General features: G+C 40.0%; 1 protein-coding gene across 1 annotated transcript; it reads right to left on the bottom strand.

Annotated features, from left to right (window-relative positions):
- Window positions 1–1,080: 1,080 nt before the first annotated feature.
- LOC129779280 (low density lipoprotein receptor adapter protein 1-like) lies at window positions 1,081–14,089 on the bottom strand. Its single transcript, XM_055786679.1, has 4 exons — window positions 13,155–14,089; window positions 2,057–2,245; window positions 1,435–1,997; window positions 1,081–1,366 (listed from the first exon to the last, which is right to left on the bottom strand). Exons 1-4 carry the CDS (start codon window positions 13,198–13,200, stop codon window positions 1,268–1,270), a joined length of 897 nt encoding a protein of 298 aa, XP_055642654.1. The 5' UTR covers window positions 13,201–14,089; the 3' UTR covers window positions 1,081–1,267.
- Window positions 14,090–20,542: the final 6,453 nt, after the last annotated feature.

The following is a 20,542-nucleotide window of genomic DNA, read 5'->3' as shown; positions in this document are numbered from 1 at the left end:
GTGTTGTCTAAACGACATTGGGCTATCCAAAATAACGGCGAGATCCGTGACGATGTCACTGCGCTGAAGTAACGAGCCATTAATGCTATAGTTAAAAACTATGGACTGTTTTTTACGAGTAAAGCTGATAGCAGTGCATTTCAGAATATTAATAGTCATGTGATTCATGCTGCACCACTCCGCGAATAAGTCAATCAAGTTTTGGAGTTGCAGACAGTCTGAGGCGGTCTCAATTGGCAGATAAATTTTTACATCTTCAGCGTAGCATAACATGGTTCCATGAGGCAATAGTCGAGTAATGTCGTTAACGAACAGCGAGAATAGCAAAGGTCCTAAAATGCTAACTTGCGGTACTCCGGAATCATTCTGGAACCACCTCGATTGGGAAGAACCCCCTTTAACGGAAATTTGGCGATTGAGTAGATATGTGCGTAGCCACGAAAGCAGGCCAGATGATACTCCTAGTTAGTTGAGTTTTGCCAGCAAGATTCCATGGTCCACACGGTCGAATGCCGCTTTCAAATCAGTGTAAATGGTGTCGATCTGATTACCTTGTTCCCTAGTACGCAAGCATAGCGATGTGAATTCCAATAAATTAGTTGAAACTGACCGACCAGGGTAAAAACCATGTTGAGCAGTGGATATGTAACTTTTAACCCGAAACAGAAGATGTTTATTAACAATGGCCTCAAACACCTTAAAGCAAGCGCACAGAGAAGTGATTCCGCGATAGTTCTCTACACTGTGCATGTTGTCTTTCTTAAACACAGGAAACATGAATGATGATTTCCAGCTATCAGGAAATATTTGCCTTCGTAGAGAGATGTTGAATATTGAAGCGATTGGAGATTTCAGTGCTTCACAACATTTGTGGAAAGTTGTGGAAAGAAAGGCAGATTAAATTATAGTTCCGGAAATGTAAGACGTGTTCAATGTTCTGTGCCTAAATTTCCTTATCCTATACTTGATCCGAATCGGGATCACCACAATTAGTCACGCTCGAACGCCTTTGAACAAAAATCGCTTTGCTTTTCGACAAAAAAGTGCAGTTTAAAAAATAAAATAATAATGCGGAGTGCGTATTAATATATAATTTCTACATTTATTCATGTTGCGTAAAATAACTTTAAAATATCCCAATGTCACATATCACAATTACGTTAAGGCATTTGTTTTTCAAGTAGATTGTTTTCTTTTTTATATCTTTAATGAGCAATGACAGTTAAAATAGTTATCACTAGGGGTCAGTTAGACCATTTGATCTACTTCAATTTGAGCAAATTTCCGTCCTACTCCAACTACCGGCGGTGTTCAGATTTGGCACTGCAAAGAAGTCTTGTGGTGATTGATCATCGTCAAATGATACCTGGAATAAACAATAAAAAAAAAATCTAGTATCACCGGTTCATCGAAATACCGCAACACCACACCAACCCAAGTATTTTGCAGCAAATCCCGATGGTCTTTGGAGCAAATCTCGTCCGCCGTGCCTGAGTTGAAATCAATCAGCAAACTTTTGCTGTCGGCTTCGTCTTTCGATTCTTTCGGCTTAAGCAGACCGCCACTTCCGGCTCTGTTCATTGCGGTACTACTGCTAGCTCGATTGTTCGCGTTCAGCTTCTCCAGCTGTTTTCTCTTGCGCTCGGCGTGGAATTGCTTGTTCTGCCAAATCTGATACGCCCGCTCAAAACTGCGTGCCACCGTTAACGTTACGGTTTGTGCCATCTTTCGCTTCTGGCAAAGGAAAGCGTAACACACGAGGGGACCCTCGAACTCCACCTCTTCGGTATCCTTCCGGAAGCTCATCTCCTTCACCTCCGACTCCGGGGTGGTGGTCGTTCCGACGAATGCAAATACATGATCGTGGGCGGCATCAGCCGAGCAATAGGAGATGTTGTAGATCGATATTTGAAGTAGCGTTTCACCCAGAGCCACATCCACCATTTCGATGCCCTTCGGTGAAATGGAAAGAGTCACTCGTTGAAGTTTTTTGGTACCTAAAAGTGATCGGTCACGATACTAATTTGCTTCGGAAATTACTATCAAATTTCGTCACCTTTAGCTGCAGTAATGATTCGTTTCACGGCATCCGCCGTTGAACTGTCAGACCGTGGGGTCGGAATTGTTGTATTTCCCAAATACTTTACACTGTATGAAATGGCATCATCGAACCCATCTTCCAGCTCTTCGTGATTATCCGAAAAGTCCCGGATGTTGTTGGCAAGCGCCATTTCTTCGCACAGTTCTGCAACGGGAGAAACAACAAAAATAACGAAATAAATACACAACTTAGTAACTGATAAACATTGTTTCCAAAATGTACTATCTATAACCAGAAAAATTGAGGTGTGGTCGATGGTAAGAATTGCTACTTGAGCGCATTGCACTCGACAGCTAATCTGAGAAAGGTTACTGCATAGGTCGAGGAATGGACTACGTGAGTTGTCGAGTCGCCAGTTGGAAGATATGATTATTTTCAATAACACTGTAACAATGTAATAATATCGGACAGAACACAATTCAATAAACAAACAGGCGACTGATAATGTGTTCCGTTGAACTTTGGCTCAAAGTGGATGGCGCCTACGAATAGCTCGGGGTAGATTGCAGCATGACCCCACAGGTTACTCTCGGAAGGAACCAACCGGACTACAAAAGATGTGCTAGCCTTGAGGCTGAGATCGTATCATTCATTTTCAGGACATTGAAGACTTCTGGGTTTGGAGTAGCACAGAAATCGTTCGAGCATTCATTGTATTGGTTATCAACTCTGTATACAGCCAGCTCATGCAAAACCGATATAGTAGTTCTCAGATTTCCATTAGGGTGCCCATTTGCATTTTAGAATGATCCGAAAAATCAACTTTTTCCCTCTTTTTCCAGAAATAACTTTTTTCAAAAATTCCTAACTTTTGAACAACTGGGCCTGTTCAGATGATGGATGTCAATTTGAAGCCAATGAGATGAATCTTCTGCCACAATTGCGTAAAAATTAGATACTGGTCGCATAGATGTAATCTAGGTACATAGAAATTTTGAACGATCATTGAAAACATGTTAACTTTGAAAAATCAAAACTCAAAAAGAAAAAAAAAACACCTCTCTGATATTTGGATATGTTGTGTAAAAAGAAAAAATATTAAAAAAAATATAGCGCCCTCGGTCCCGAGACCATCTAAACTATAACAAATTAATACAATCAAAAATTGCGAAAACAAATTGATTTTTTTTCCAAGTGTATTGTTATTTCAAACAAGACCACTTCGTTGGCTTTAAATTGATATGTCGATCATCCAAATCGGTTTAGCAGTTAGAAAGTTGAATTTTTTGAAAAAGTTATTTTTCTTTATTGACGGTTCATACATAAACGGGTCCACTGGCTTCGGCATCTTCAATGAAAGTTCCAGTGCCTCTTTCAAACTCAAAGATCCTTGTTCCGTGTATGTCGCTGAACTGGGTGCGATATACTACGCACTAGGGATCATTGAAACATTGCCCATCGACCACTATTTTATTTTTTCAGACAGTCTCAGCTCAATAGAGGCAATCCGCTCAATGAATGTTGATAAACGCTCATCTTATTTCCTAACAATAATGAGACATCTATTGAGTGTTTTGGTCGAAAAATTATTCAAGATTACCTTAGCATGGGTTCCCTCTCATTGCTCGATTCCGGGGAATGAGAAAGCGGACTCGCTAGCTAAGGTGGGCGCTTCAGAAGGCACACCTTTTGAAAGATAAATTGCTTAAAGGGTGTGTCACATCAAATTGCATCACGGAAAAAACGCTGTAGAAATTCGCCCAGTAGACCGATCCTTTTGAAAATTTTAGACAGTAAAATAAAAACTATTAAACAACTTTTGGCATTTTCTTTTTATTCATACTTCGAGCCTAAGCCCGTATCGTCAGGTTGTAGTTTTTTTTTGAACAGAAATCCATTTTCTCTTGAAGTCCGCCTCCGATTTGACAACTTTTGGGTTCTTCCGGAGGGCCTGCTTCATAATCGCCCAATATTTCTCTATTGGGCGAAGCTCCGGCGCGTTGGGCGGGTTCATTTCCTTTGGCACGAAGGTGACCCCGTTGGCTTCGTACCACTCCAACACGTCCTTTGAATAGTGGCACGAAGCGAGATCCGGCCAGAAGATGGTCGGGCCCTCGTGCTGCTTCAATAGTGGTAGTAAGCGCTTCTGTAGGCACTCCTTAAGGTAAACCTGCCCGTTTACCGTGCCGGTCATCACAAAGGGGGCGCTCCGCTTTCCGCAAGAGCAGATCGCTTGCCACACCATGTACTTTTTGGCAAACTTGGATAGTTTCTGCTTGCGAATCTCCTCCGGAACGCTGAATTTGTCCTCTGCGGAGAAGAACAACAGGCCCGGCAGCTGACGAAAGTCCGCTTTGATGTAGGTTTCGTCGTCCATTACTAAGCAATGCGGCTTCGTCAGCATTTCGGTGTACAGCTTCCGGGCTTGCGTCTTCCCCACCATGTTTTGCCTTTCGTCGCGGTTAGGAGCCTTCTGAACCTTGTATGTACGTAGGCCCTCCCGCTGCCTGGTCCGCTGGACGAATGAACTTGACAAATTCAGCTTATTGGCGACATCCCGGACCGAACTTCTCGGATCACGTCTAAACTGCTTTACTACGCGCTTGTGATCTTTTTCACTGACGGAGCATCCATTTTTGTCGTTTTTCACCTTCCGGTCGATGGTTAGGTTCTCGAAGTATCGTTTTAGTACTCTGCTGACCGTGGATTGGACGATTCCCAGCATCTTACCGATGTCCCGATGTGACAACTCCGGATTCTCGAAATGAGTGCACAGGATTAATTCACGACGCTCTTTTTCGTTCGACGACATTTTTCCAAATTTACGAAAAATTGACAGTGAAGCATGGCCAACGTGATCTATACACTCTTATCTGATTATAAGCGAAAGCTGAAGATATAATTCCTAAAAATTAAATTTCTACAGCGTTTTTTCCGTGATGCAATTTGATGTGACACACCCTTTAATTTATTTGATCAAATAAATCTATGACGGTTCAATATTAATTTTGGGGCTTCCGTCTGTCGTAACAAAACATTCACCACTGAAGAAGATACTTTTTCAAACAATTTGTTGCCAAAACATTCCAGAACTGATCACTATGAGCGTTGAATCAACAGTGCATCAAGGTTTCACGTAAAACGAGGTTAAGAACTGCACAAAAGAATATTCTAAACTTCGAGGATACTCCATAACGATTTTTTTCATGACCATAAGATAATTGTCCAAAGTGTCCATGTAGGGGAACCGTGGGTAACACGGACAGTGGGGTTGATTTGTAAGTTACATTTTGAATTTCAGATTTCTGTTAATGAGAACACCTTCTACATGTTATTCTATAATATTTAAGTCACCCTATGGCAATGAAAACTGATCAAAAGTGGAAAAGGGGAATAAAAACCGGAAATCATACATGATTCCGCGTGTGGATGTAATTTTAGCTGCTTCAATATTAAGCATTTTGAGAGGTTTAATAATAAAACTCAATTCGCTGATGGTTATATTTGGGTTTGTGAGTTGACAAAGAAGCGATATTAGTTATGTACGGAAAAGCAAATTCATTTTTGAGTGGAAAATTTTAAATTATTGGAATAACTGTACTGGTGGGGTAAAAACGGACAGTTGTCAGTGGGAATGAGATGGACTGTGAACAGTCTGTTTAATCTTTTCCTACGGAATTTCCTGCATCTATAAATGGGAACCAAAAGCAAAATAGTTGAGGGTCTGTACGTTTATACTGATAAAAAGCACGATATCACTTCTAGGTGGATTAATTCGATTTTTTCATCAATTAACGGACAGTCGTGATGAGTTCAGACCTTGGTTGAATAAATTTATTCCTCTCGTGATCGATAAACCTTTACGCTTCATATATTACAAACCTGTCCATATTACCCGCATCGAAAAAAATGTTGTACTTTTTGATCTGTTTTAATTTCAGTAAAAACAATGAAAAACACATTTTTGTAAAATATTTGGCCAAATAGGTAGAAAAACAGTATATTGCATTGCAGGAAACTGCATCCAAGTTTTGGGAATCATGAGTTTCCAAAGATATAATTGAAGTTCTTCTTAACATGTCCGTTTCACCCCAACCTCCTCTATTTGATCCAAAAAACTACCTTTTAGACACATTCACGTCAAGTTCAGAGAATTGCACTGTCATTGGATTACAGTTGATCACTTTGAGGTCTGGCACGACTCTTTATGTGAAAATGTAATGTGCTCAGAAGAATGAACTGAATGTAGTTACTGAAAAAAAAAAACTTCTAGGGAAGGAATCAAAGAAAGTTTTTGCTACAATACGCCCGATCGTGAGACTCTATAAAGTTTGTTGACTCGTTGTTCAGAAGCAAAAGTCTCGAAAGACAAACACACGTTCCGCAATTCCCCTGATTAAAATCTCGCCCACAATGCATTCTCGTGCACGGATACCTCGAGCGTGATGAAGAGTGCCGCCACTGTCGAGTAATCCAAATAAACCCGTCGTCAAAAAGTCTGATTTGTGAATTTGCACCCGCACAAGGTCACTGTCGGAGTCGGGCGGACGATTTCAAACATTAGCGTTGATTTAATAAACACAACCTCGAGGCGTGATGTGGCTGATATTTGGCCTGTTTTCTTCCAACTCACCCATCCAATGCAAGTTTGCACTGCCGTAGGAAAATAAGCTATCTGAACCTAAATCCATATGTTTCTATTCGCGCGTTGAGCAAGCTAATAGGCACGATGATTGGTTTGGATGGGTGATGTTATTTTGGATTGGCTACGATTACTGCAGATTATTCTTCGATCAACGCGAATTGTTCAATTCAACCTTCATTCTGCTGAACACGTTTCTTGTTTTTTTTTGTTTTTGTTTGTTCGAGTATCGAAACGACAGATGGTCCCCATTTTCATTTCTCTCTATTGGTTCGATTAAATAAACTGAACCTGTACCAACCATCAGAAATGTTAACGTTTATAATCTGGCATTGAAAATCACATTGCACAGAACACTTCCAAAGCTCGAAATGAAATCCGTGTGGCACAAAAAACTACTTTTTGGAAAGGAAAATGATTCAACACAAAGCTCTCGAGAATTGGATAACATATGCGAACCACTGGCCAGAACGAAGATTTTAATGGACTTTAATAAGTTAAGGCTCATACATAAACCATTACTCATTGTACTGTTTCATTTTTCTGGTCTCAAAGCGTATACTCAGTTTAATAAAGTTCACCGTTCAAATTCTGTTGAAAAACAAACCGGTAAGAAAGCCGCCGTCTAACAAAGGGACATTGGAGCCAGTAATTATTGGCGTTTTGGCCCTAGCAGCCGATTTGTGTGCGCACCCGTAAGGGAACCAAGTACCCCTCGAGAGACCCGAGAAAAACTATGGTCTGACCAATCTCCGGTGTATATTTCAGAATTTGCATTTCGAACTCGATCTCGATCCGATAACGCCCTGCCGCTGCTATTAATTGCACTGCGCGCGCCTGCGAATTGGAAAGTCAGTCTCAACCTGGCACACACGATTGCTCTCATTTTGAACGTATGTCATAATTTCCTCGCGCTCGAGATTACCCTGAAATTATCTACGCAAGTAAGCTGGCGTATAGAGAGAGCACTGTTAGCACACCATACGGCATGCGACAGTTACGAGGGCTGTCCAGCGAGGGTCTAGGTATCGATACAAAAATTGTCTCATGATTTCACAAAAAACAGTTTTCGATGGAAAACAAGTCAGTCTGAAGATTCTAAAAATACATTTCCACAAATTCACTTTGGTTTCTTATGTTATGTAAAATGAAGCTGAATCTGATAAGTGTGGTGAATGATCCACACACCTTTCACTGAATTTTTATCTTAGCCCCACTATTTGAGAAATTCTGAAGAATTCTTTCGTGTCTTTGAACTTCCCGTTAAGATTACGATCAAGACACGTTCATTAGCATCGAAATACGCCGTGACAAGTGGTCGTTTTGAGACGTATCCGAAACTATATCGATATGAACATCCAACATAAACATTACACAAGTCAATGCGATGGATGTTTCTCCAGGTCTCCAGGCCACTCTGTAGTATTCGATTATGCATTACTTTAGTAAAGAGCAATTCTGGCTGTTAGAGCAATTCCAAATGAAATCGTCCTAAAAATGCAGATTTTAGGGACATGCATTTTTGATTCGAATGAAAGTTTGTATTCCATCTGGGTTGGAGGAAATATGAATTTTCCACAGCAATTGGGATTTTTTTGGCTCAAGTGTAGCTTTGGAAAAGGGCATATCGATTTTAGTAAAAGAAATTTTTGATAATTTATATCTCAAAAACTATGAGTCGTATCGAAATAGTGTCTTACAAAGAGTTATAGAGTATTGATGTTCAAAAATCCTTAACTTGTAATATCTAAAATGTATATTTTTTAATTTTTTTTATATTTCATATAAAATAGAACATTTTAAAAATGGGTCCAAGATGATAAAACTATTTTTGACAAACTTTGTGGAATATTGAATTTTTATGAATTTTCGTAGCTTTGAATTTTTGTATGTTAACAATCATTTTTAGCCACGAATTAAGAATCCTGATGTGATTTAAAATAAAAAAGCTCTTTAAAATGCTCTTTCTAAATGCAGCCATTCTCGAGATATTTGAAAAAAAACATTTCTAATATTGATATTGAAGACATGTGGGTTTTAACAAAATGTGTTTCAACGTAATTCCTGAAACTATTTTCTTACCATAATGATGTATTTGAAAAAGTTGTTGAAAATAATAAGCAGATTCATAAAATTTCATGAACATGACGGTATAACACGACAAAAATATTAAAAGAGCCTATCATCTATGTATAAACAAATGGATTTCTGTCTGTCTGTCTGATTCTTATGGACTCGGAAACTACTGAACCGATCAACATGAAAGTTTGTATGTAGGGGTTTTTGGGGCCGGGGAAGGTTCTCATGATAGTTCGAGACCTCTACCCCCTCTCTAAAGGGGAATGCCATACAAATGAAACACAAATTTCTTCATTACTCGGGAATTAATCAAGCAAACGAAACCAAATTTGGCATGTGGAGGTTTTAGGGTGCAATAAATGTTTCTATGGTGGTTAGACACTCCTCCCCCTCTCTAAGGGGATGGTTGCCATACAAATGAAACACAAACTTCTGCGAGAAATAATCAAGCAAATTGAGCCAAATTTGGGATGTGAGGGTTTTTGAGCACGAGAAATATTTCTATGATGGTATGATACCCCTCCCACCTCTGGATTGAGGGGTCCCATAAAAATAATACACATATTTCAACCAAACATATTCCAACCAAAGATGACAATTGAAAATTTTCGGAAAACTCTGAAGGAAAATGGGAAAGTTCGAAAAATTCAATTCGCATATGTTCTACAATTACATATTGACAAGTGTTGTTAGTCCATTTGATGTGTGCAAAATGGATTTTAATGTGATAAACCCACTCCTATATAGTCTTCTATCTATATAAATAAAAATGGATCGCCGAATGTGTTGATAAGAGCAAAACTCCAGAAAGAAATTGTCCGATTTAGGTCTGTCTTTATTCTATCATATTTTCTGTATCAAACATTTATTCCATGTAACGGAGAAGCACGGAGTAAATAACACAAGTGGTTGAAAAATCTTGAACGAGAATTGTGTCTGAAAATAATCAGATATTATAATGACGAGTACTAGAATTTTATAGTAAAAGGTAATTTTAAAGGGTAGATTAGAAGATCAATCAATGAACAGTTTTGCGATTGGACCTATGAAAACGTGGATGTGATAACGAATAATAAATTTTGGGCGGGACGAAGTTTGCCGGGTCAGTTAGTTTGCTATAGAAAAGACAAGAAATTAGGAATATTTCATTAAATATCTCGAGGAGGGCTGCATTTATAAGGAGACTGATAAAGAGGTTTTTTATTTTAAATCCCATCAGAATTCATAATTTGTGGCTAAAAATAATTGTTACTATACAAAAATTTGCAATTTCGAAAATTCATAAAAATTCGATGCTCCACAAAGTTCGTTAAAATAGTTTTACCATCTTGGACTCACTTGTTAAATTTTCTACATGACTTCTATTTTATATGAAAAAATTAGAAAAAAATTTTAAAAATATATATTTTAGATATCGCAAATTAATGTTTTTTTTGTAAATAAAAAAAAGAGTATCGATTTTTTTTCTCAGTTTATATTTTTTTTCACATGTCAACATCAATACCCTATAACTATTTTCAAGACACTATTTCGATACAACTCATAGTTTTTGAGATATAAATTATCAAAGATTTCTCTAACTTAAAATCGATACGTTCTTTTCAAAAGCTACACTTGAGTCGAAAAAATCCCAATTGCTGTGGAAAACTCATACTTCCTTCAACCCAAACGGAATACAAACTTTCATTCGAATCAAAAATACTCATGTTTTGTCATTTGCAGTCTTCAGAATGCAACTCGGTGCTGATGCGCAACAAGATTTTTGTACCCAGTTGAGCTCCCACTCCTTGTGCACACATGCGCTCTGGCGAATGAGCACGCTCCGAAACACAGATGAAATGTTTGATTGTCAGCGCCGTTCTTACGCAGAGATTTGCACCCAGTGTTAGGCTGAGTTTTACGCTGAAATTTGCACCGTGCTTGCGCCGTATTTCTATACTACGCGCTTGAAACTGGATTGCTCTCTCTGTTGGAATATTTTTCTTCACACAAGCGGTTCAAATGGGGGCGCGCTGTTGTTTTTATGCTTCGCTTAGAACGAACGAAGACAAATCGGGCACTAGTTCAAAAGTCTGGACTTGAGTCGGGACTTTATTCGCACCTTCTCCCGACTCATGTTCAATCACTGTTCGTTAGACGCGCTACTCTTTCGTTTTAATCTGGCTGACAGCAATTTCTGTGCTTGTGGCCAAGGTCACCACGACATCGAACACGTTGTATGGTCGTGCGAGGAATATCTTGTTGCCAGATCGAATTTAGAAAACTCTCTTCGGCCGGAGGAAGGCAGCCCAATGTACCGGTGAGAGATGTGTTGGCTCGGTTAGACCTTGATTACATGCCCCAAATATATGTCTTCCTAAAAGCTAACGATCTTCGTGTGGGTGATTTCCTTATATCCTTATATTCTCCTTTTCCATTTTCTTCGCGAGAAATCAAATCCCTTCTTACTAACAATAGAATAAGGTAAAAAGTAAATACATATTAGATATAAGATAGGCTTAAGAATTGAGTATGATGAACGTAAGTGCGAATGTGAGTGTGAACATTGTCAACATATCCTTATATCCCTTCCTTTTCCTAAAAAAAAATGTCACCCTTCTAATCTCGAGCAAACCGCGAGTAATCGGTTCTCTACTTCATTAACATTAGAACTAATGAAAAATGTTTATATATACTTGTAACAATACTGATAGGAGTTTGGCTCCTTTAAACTTATGTAACTGAGCCTGTAAAAATAAACGATTTAATAAAAAAAAGCGGGTGCTAGAATTTGATGTGTATGTGTGTGTGTATGGAATGAGACGCATATTACTCAAGTGAGAAGAAATGTTTAGTATCTGAGTTCTGCGCTGGGTACATTTTGCGCTGTCGTGCTTATGAATTTTATGCTCTACGCACCAAGATAGAATACGAGTTTTCTTTGAGCGCGCGCTGATGAAAATTAAACTCAAGCGCAGCGCTGCGTTTGTTTTCTGAAGACTGCTTGCTGGTTTACGAGAAAATCAGGCGGATCAAATTGCCCGGCAGGCGCGTTATAGACGTTTATTTCAGGCACAAGTTGTGCCGGACTGTGATGCGAGGTAAAATATTGAGGCAAGGTGACACTCGGAGCGCTCTGCGAGAATTGACTTAGAAAGAACTTCGTATGCTCCGCAGTACTTCTAAAAACAAAAATTTGTTTAATCAACGTAAGGCCGCAAAAATTGTTCAATAGTTTGCAACTTTACATCCGCAATTCGTGGAAAGAATTAGGAACAATCTGGCTTAAAAATAAGAAGGGGCAGAATACACGGAGGAACAAATATCAATCATTAAATCCCAATAACACTTAATGATCCGAAATAACTCCAGAAAATGTTTCGTTTTGGATGGTCAATGCTCCTTACCCACTGCCAAAGACCAATTTCTTTGGAAACTATTGATATTACTCTGATCAAAGTTTCGTCATATGTGCATAGTTCAACCGTAGTGGTTTGGCCATTAATCAAAAGATGTTCCGAAACCAATGTTAAAATAGTATATTGATCCCACTTCTTCAAACTATTTGGTTATCAGTTTCACTCGTGTTATGGAAAATAACACCCTTTTTGTGAAGTCAAAAAAAATCCGCATGTACCAAAAGAAGTGCAATTCAACAAAGTCCTTTTCAGAAGTCACGCGTCTTCAAATGAAATATTTTTTATATAATTGTAAATTAGATCACAACTGAACTACATAGAAAAGATCCATTTACAACGCGAAGAAAATCATTCAATGTTTACAAAGCGTTTCCTTTATTTATACTTGTGAAACGCGACCAAAATCCTTCGATATTTCCAACGGAATTATGTGATTTGGTGACACCGCATTGTAAAATTAATTAGTAAATGTATATTCATCGCGAACGGTGGCCGGAAGAACATATTTAATTGGAACGATTAAAATGTAAACCAAGTGTTACGGTTGTGTCTTATCTGGTGAACCAGGTTTCAATTAAAAAAAAACTTCATCTAGTAAAATTTCCATTTTGGATTGGTTTGTACAACACTGACCGCCCCAGTTCCCACCGACAATCTTTTGGGACGCAGTATGTTACATGAACGAACTAAATGCAAATAAGCGACAACTTGCATCAGTTTTTCTGCGAGACCTTGAACACTAAACCCCGTAATTTGCGATTACTAAATATATAATACCAGTCGCGCTAATTAATCAACCTTCCTTTCATGAAGGCGCAGCTCTTGGGAAAGACCAACGTTCTACGGTTTAAGATTTAAGAGATTGAAATCATTGTACTTCACATTCTCACAGCTCCGTTGTCAACATCGGAGACAACGGGACGTGTGGTTTTTTTTTCTGGGCGGAAAAACCGCATCGTCCAACGACTCGATTGATCACGAAGTGTCTACTCACTTTTGTGCTTGGAGTTGTTCTTCCAAATGCTCTTGAAGAAGGCCATTTTTAGTGACGTCCAATGTTAGTGACTTCCACTAGAAGCGAATTAATTTTCTATCAGCCGATTATGATGCTATCATTCGCACGAGACGCGTCTTGTTTTGTTTTGTCGTCGGATATCGCTATGTCTTCTTGTTTTACCACCCAAAATCACTCCCGGGGTTTCGCACACTTTTATGTGATACTACTATGATACGATATTGAAGGCGATTTTCCGCACTACCGATCGTCGGTGGCCACCCTCGTGGTCTCGTACAAGGATGGATCCGTGCTCAAGAGTTTTCTGTGTGTGTATGTCTATATGTGGGATCCGATGGGCAGGCAGGCAGGCGATGAACGTGGATGACCGCGTCTCGAATCGAGAGTTTCACTTTTAATTTATGGTTTTGGCGCTCGCAAGCGAACGGTCTGGAAAATAGATAGGCACTGTCGGCTGTGTTGGACAACTGTTCACCGTGCGGAGTCTGGAGGTTTTCCGAGAGCACGATGATCGCGTTTTTCCGCAATCTTCACTGTTTCCAAGCTGTTGTTGAATGGGGTAACAAAATTGTTCACACGAGTATTACGTGAGTTGGGGCTGGTAGCACATAACACATTCCGGAGCACAAACACGAAACGAAACCAATGCGTTTTTTCCTGTTTCCAATTCGTCGTGTGACGATGCCGCATAGGGTTGAGGTTCCTATGGTTAGTTCACAAAACGCGAACGCAACGGAAAACCGATTTTCATAACAATGTACCACCGCGAAACAAGATCAGAACCAAAAACGCTAGAACTTAACGGGAGCGACCGAAATTGGTACACCAAAACACCAAATCACGTCCGTCTTGCTCGACGATCAATCTTGCAATGAGAGTGAATCGCGGTTTATTTACTTTTCAGCTGCCCAACACCGCCTGGCTCTCGCGCTGATATGATATGGCTGCTCGTGGTATGGTTTTTCCGCACTCGTATTTTTATCGATCTTCGATCGTCGAGCCTTAACACCATCACCGTTCGGTGGGCGCGAAGCAGTGAACGCTCGCTCCACGGGATGACTGAGTGAAATCCAATTAATTTAGCGTCTGTCGCTCTATTGGGTACTTGGAATGCACCTAGGTCGTGATTGATAGCGTGCATTGTACGTTGATTTTCCTTACACTTATTCCGATAACTCTATCCACTACAAGATACAAACAAGGTGTGGGAATCTACTGGGGTTTGATCTGTACTGTGGGAAGTGAAATGTAATCAAGGGCATGGTCAAAAGTTTCTTTAGTTTTGTTAACTATACAGCGGCTAGTGGCATTAGTGTAAAAGACCGTACATATTTCGTAGGACTAAAAGGACATGTATAACACATGAGATATAGTACCGTCATCCGGGGACAAATTGCTATTCAACATTTCACAGCAAGTTCCAAATGAAAAATCGAGATACACCCATACCTCGCTATACGGCTGCTCTTTATACGGCATTTCGTTATTACGTCCGTCTTCAATTAAGGCACGTTTTCGATTAACGGCCTAAAGTGTTTCGCTATAGCGGCGAAATTATTTTTTTCGATGTCGATGTATCTACATGCGAACTCTTTTATATTTTTTCTTATTTACGAGCTTTATCCAGTGTGTGGTTTAAACTAGTCTGTGAGTGTTTTACTTGGAAAAATAGGAAACAATTAGAGACCTTTTTGGTATGTAAGTACATATGTATGTATGCATAAATTTAAAATTTGTAATTGTGTTTTTGTAATAAACTTATTTTATCATTATTTTTCAGACAAAATACCGCCGAAATGATTATAGATTTCGGAGACTGATAAAAAGAGTTGTTGATAATCAGTCACGCTGGGAACTAAACTAAAACTAAGCATTGAGCTTAAATTTTGCGCAGGATAGTTTTTCGCAGGAATCAAAATTTTCAAGAAAGTCCCGTTTGAAAATTCGAGATGGCCATTTTCATTGGCACTCTAGTATAAATACACATATCACCCCGATTCTGTATTCCGAACGATTCGAAATATTTCGAACGACTTGAAAAATTGCATTCTGTATTCCGTTCGAGTTGTTTTTGCATTTAGTTCGATTTGTTTCTCTTCGTACATTAAATGGACAAAACGTTCGAAATGCGAAATTATAACTCGAACGAAATAACGCTTTCGAACGAAATGGAAATCCGTCGGAATACAGAATAGGGCTGATTTTATGTAACATGAAGTTGTTTCTTTTTTTTTGTTTATAGATAGTTGTTGGTTTTTTAAGTCTGTTATTATTTTATGTACAAATATATGTACTTGTTATGTAGGTATTTTTTTTTTTTTTTTTTATAATTCGTTTATTTGTACAGGCTCAGTTACATAGGTTTAAAGAAGCCAAACTCTCAACTATACTTTTACTATTAACATGTTTTCTTAATTCTACGGTTAATGAAATAGGAAACCGATTACTCGCGGTTGACTCGAGTTTAGAAGGGTGACACATTTTCTTTAGGAAAAGGATGGGATGTAAGGAGATTGTAACCATGTTCACACTCACACTCACACTCACTTTCACATTCATACTCACACATCACACTGAATTCTTAAACTATCCTCACATCTAATATGTATTAACAATTTAACTTATTCTAATGTTAGGGAACCGATAGCTCGCGAAGGACGAAAAGGAGGAGAAAATGGGGGGGAAAGGATGTAAGAACAATCACACTCGAAGATCGATATCTTTAAGTAAAACATATATTTGGGACATGTAATCAAGGTCTAACCGAGCCAACACATCTCTCACCGGCACATTGGGCTGCCTTCCTCGTGCCCGAAGGGAGTTTTCTAAATTCGATCTGGCGACAAAATATAGCTCGCACGACCAAACAACGTGTTCGATGTCGTGGTAACCATGGCCACAAACGCAGAGATTGCTGTCGGCAAACTTGAAATGAAAAAGCAGCGCATCTAAAGAACAGTGATTGGACATGAGTCGGGAGAAGGTCCGAATAAAGTCCCGACTCAAGTCCAGACTTTTGAACCATGGTTTGAGGCTAACCTTAGGGATAATCGAGTGGAACCACCGGCCCAATTCATCTTCGTTCCACTTGCGTTGCCAGTTAGCGATGGTATTTTTACGAACTAAAGAATAAAATTCATTGAAGGCGATTTGACGCTGATAAATATCGCCTTCAATTGCACCTACCTTTGCTAATGAGTCAGCCCTCTCATTACCCGAAATGGAGCAATGTGAAGGGACCCAGACAAAAGTAATGACATAACAGCGTCTGGATAAAGCACTCAAAATTTCTCGTATTCTCTCAAGGAAGTACGGCGAGTGCTTTTCCGGCCTCACTGAACGGATAGCTTCGACAGAGCTAAGACTATCCGTTACAATGTAATAGTGTTCAACAGGTCGTGAGGCGACGCTGTCCAGCGCCCAGTGTATTGCTGCCAATTCAGCAATATATACTGAGCAAGGATACTGAAGACTGTGTGAGGTGCTAAAAAATACGTTGAACACTCCAAATCCTTTGGACTCATTCATAGAGGACCCATCAGTAAAGTACATATTATCACAATTGACACGCCCATACTTTGCTTTGAAGATCGTAGGAGCGATCCTCGATCGAAGATAATCTGGAATTTCATGGATTTTCTCTTTCATGAACAGATCAAAATGTACAGAGGAATTGATGTAGTCAGAAAAACAAACACGGTTGGGAATATACGAAGAAGGATCAACCTGCATGGTGATGAATTCATGATATGAGCTCATGAATCCAGAATGAAAATTTAGCTCGATAAGCTGCTCAAAATTTCCGATCACCAATGGGTTCATAACCTTACACCGGATGAGGAACCGAAGAGATAATAAATTGAAGCGATCTTTTAGTGGGAGTAGGCCTGCCAAAACCTCGAGACTCATGGTATGCGTTGAGGGCATACATCCCAACGCGATACGGAGACAAAGATACTGAATTCGCTCGAGTTTAATGAGGTGTGTTTTGGCAGCTGATTGAAAACAGAAACTGCCATACTCCATCACTGAGAGAATAGTTGTTCGATACAACATTATAAGATCTTCAGGATGGGCTCCCCACCAGGTGCCGGTAATTGTACGGAGAAAGTTTATTCTTTGTTGACATTTTTTACTCAGATACCTAATATGGGCCCCCCAAGTACATTTGGAGTCGAACCAGACCCCAAGATACTTGAATGACATAGCATGAGTGATCGGTTTACCCAAAAGTTGAAGCTTTGGTTTTGCTGGTCTATGCTTCCTAGAAAAAACCACCATCTCTGTTTTCTCCGTGGAGAATTCGATCCCTAGCCCAATGGCCCAGGTTGAAAAATTGTTCAAAGTAGCTTGTAAGGGTCCTTGCAGGTCGGATTCGTTTGATCCTACGACAGACACCACTCCATCATCTGCAAGTTGTCTTAGGTTGCAATTTTGTGTAAGGCAATTGTCGATGTCGCTTACATAGAAGTTGTACAAAAGGGGGCTTAAACATGAGCCCTGAGGGAGGCCCATGTAAGAGATCCGACTCACTGCCGAATCTCCATGAGAAAAATTCAAATGTTTCTCACAAAGCAAGTTATATAACATATTATTCAATAGAGGCGGCAGACCCCGAGAGTGTAATTTGTCTAACAGGACCTCTATTGAAACTGAATCAAACGCCCCCTTTATGTCCAAGAATACTGAAGCCATTTGTTTTTTTTCGGCGTAAGCCATTTGAATTTCTGAAGAAAGCAACGCAAGACAATCATTCGTCCCCTTGCCCCTGCGGAACCCATATTGTGTATCTGAGAGTAGGCCATTCGTTTCAACCCATCGATCAAGGCGAAACAAGATCATTTTCTCCAACAATTTCCGTATACAAGACAGCATTGCTATTGGGCGGTACGAATTGAAGTCGGACGCGGGTTTTCCGGGTTTTTGAATAGCTATAACTCGTACTTGTCTCCAATCATCTGGAACAATATTATGTTCCAGAAACCGATTGAATAAATTCAACAAGCGATGTTTCGCCACACCAGGGAGGTTTTTCAACAAGTTGAACTTAATTCTATCCGATCCTGGAGCCGAATTGTTACAAGAAAGGAGAGCAAGAGAGAATTCTACCATCGAAAACTCGGAATCAAGATCGCACCTATCTTGTGGTATGTCTCGAACAATTTTTTGCACAGGAGCGGAATCAGGACAAACCTTCCGTGCAAAATTAAAAATCCATCGATGTGAATATTCTTCGCTTTCATTCGTTGATGAGCGATTTCGCATGTTTCGAGCCACTTTCCATAATTTTTTCATTGACGTTTCTCGTGATAAACCTCCCACGAAATTTCGCCAATAAGCACGTTTTTTCCCTTTGATCAAATTTTTGAACTGATTCTCAAGGGCTAAATACATTTGAAAATTTTCAGGGGTTCCACGTTTCCGAAAAGCTTTAAATGCATTCGATTTTTCTACATAAAGCTTGGAACATTGGCTATCCCACCATGGATTGGGAGGCCTTCGGCGAATGGTGGAACCTGGGATGGGTTTCGTTTGAGCGCGAACCGCGCTGTCATATATCAAACGAGAAAGGAAGTTATACTCCTCCAATGGAGGTAAACCATCTCTGGAATTGATGGCTAGAGCAATCGCGTCCGCATATTTTTTCCAGTCAATGTGTCTTGTGAGGTCATATGCCATGTTTATAGATTCAGAAGAATTCGACCCAATGGTGATGGAAATTTTGATTGGCAAGTGATCACTACCGTTGGGATCCTGGATTACATTCCACTTGCAATCTAACGATAGTGAATTCGAGCAAAGCGAGAGGTCAAGAGCACTAGGGTTAGCAGGAGGTTTAGGTACACGTGTTGTTTCCCCAGTGTTCAAAATGGTCATATTGAAGCTGTTACAAAGGTCATATATCAACAATGAACGATTGTCGTCGTACTGTTCCCCCCAGGCAGTTCCGTGAGAGTTGAAGTCTCCCAAGATCAATCGTGGCTCAGGAAGGAGTGAGCACATGTCATCAAGTTGTTTGCGGCTAACCGCAGCTCTCGGAGGCCAATACAAGCTGACAATACAGAGGTCTTTGCCTCTGATGTTTGCATGACAAGCAACAGCTTCGATCCCTCCAATAGTTGGAAGGTCAATTCTAAAAAATGAGTGGCACTTATTGATCCCCAAAAGCACCCCTCCGTATCTATCATCACGGTCCAAGCGTATAATATTAAAATCGTGGAAAGAGATATCATCTCGCGAAGAAAGCCACGTTTCGGACAGAGCAAAAACATCACAATTGAAGTTATGAATTAAAAATTTGAATGTATCCAATTTTCATGATAAGACTACGACAATTCCACTGTAAAACAGTGATATCTCCGACCTCTCTATTTGAATTAGACATCAAGAGAGATAATCATTGCAAGGAGGGGCCATGTTTGCATCAATTGTTGCAAAATTGTCTTTAATACTGGAAGCATTGAGATGACAATGGTTCTGATGGAGTCGGAAACATTAAAACACTTGAAGATTTGATCCAAAAGGTCAGACAACTTTATAAATCCCGATTGGGAAGTTGAACTGGACGGAAAAATAGGGACAGTTGGGGTTTTTGATGTCCCCTCGAGTGCTGGGTCGTTCGAAGATGAAATATTCCCACGGAAGCCAGGAGGAACCTGATTTTGCTTGTCCGCTGCACTCGATTTTTTAGGCAAGCTAACAGAGGATATAACCGTGGGGACTTGTTCTTGAACTTTGGGAGTGGTCACATTTTTGCGCCGGGGATTCCCTTTGAAAATAAACGGTGTGCCCTCGCTAGCTGTGTCCGCTTCCATTTCATCAACTGGCAACGCGGAAAAGGTATTGTGTGTTGAGATTGGTTGTTGTTGTTGAGCCAGTAGAGAAGCGCCCTTTAAAATTTCCGCAAAAGTACGTTTCGAGCGTTCCTTTAAAGAGCGCTTCTGCTTCTCCCAGCGACTCTTGTAAGTTTCACAAACTGAGAGCACGTGTGGGGATCCTCCGCAATATGGACACTTATGCTCAGTCGCACTGCAGGATTTCCCCACATGTTGCTCTCCGCAAGTGGCACAGCGCTCCTTGTTGGCACAATAATCTGCTGTGTGACCAACTGACTTGCATTTGTTGCAAGTCATGGGCTTTGGCACGAAGAGTCGCAGTGGTAGCCTCAATTTGTCTACCATAACGTAGTCAGGGAGGGCGGAACCAGCAAAAGTTACTCGAAACGAGTCGGACGGCGTGAATTTTGTTTTTCCCTCTTCCTGGGACACTTTTCCTAACTGTTGGCAGTCCAAAATTTTAACTATCGACCGAGGAAGCTTTTTAAATCTGCCATCTCCCTTTTTTATAAATTCGCTCGTCAGACCCGT

Source organism: Toxorhynchites rutilus, chromosome 3 (genome assembly GCF_029784135.1).
Source record: "Toxorhynchites rutilus septentrionalis strain SRP chromosome 3, ASM2978413v1, whole genome shotgun sequence".
NCBI classification, from domain to species: Eukaryota; Metazoa; Arthropoda; class Insecta; order Diptera; family Culicidae; genus Toxorhynchites; species Toxorhynchites rutilus.
This window is presented reverse-complemented; position numbering and strand designations above follow the sequence as displayed.

Coding starts and splice junctions, on each gene's coding strand:
- LOC129779280 (XM_055786679.1), bottom strand. CDS start 13,200: ATGGCCTTCTTCAAGAGCATTTGGAAGAACAACTCCAAGCACAAAA. Junction 2,246..13,154: donor GAACAACTCCAAGCACAAAA/GTGAGTAGACAC, acceptor CTCCCGTTGCAG/AACTGTGCGAAGAAATGGCG. Junction 1,998..2,056: donor AATCATTACTGCAGCTAAAG/GTGACGAAATTT, acceptor GATCACTTTTAG/GTACCAAAAAACTTCAACGA.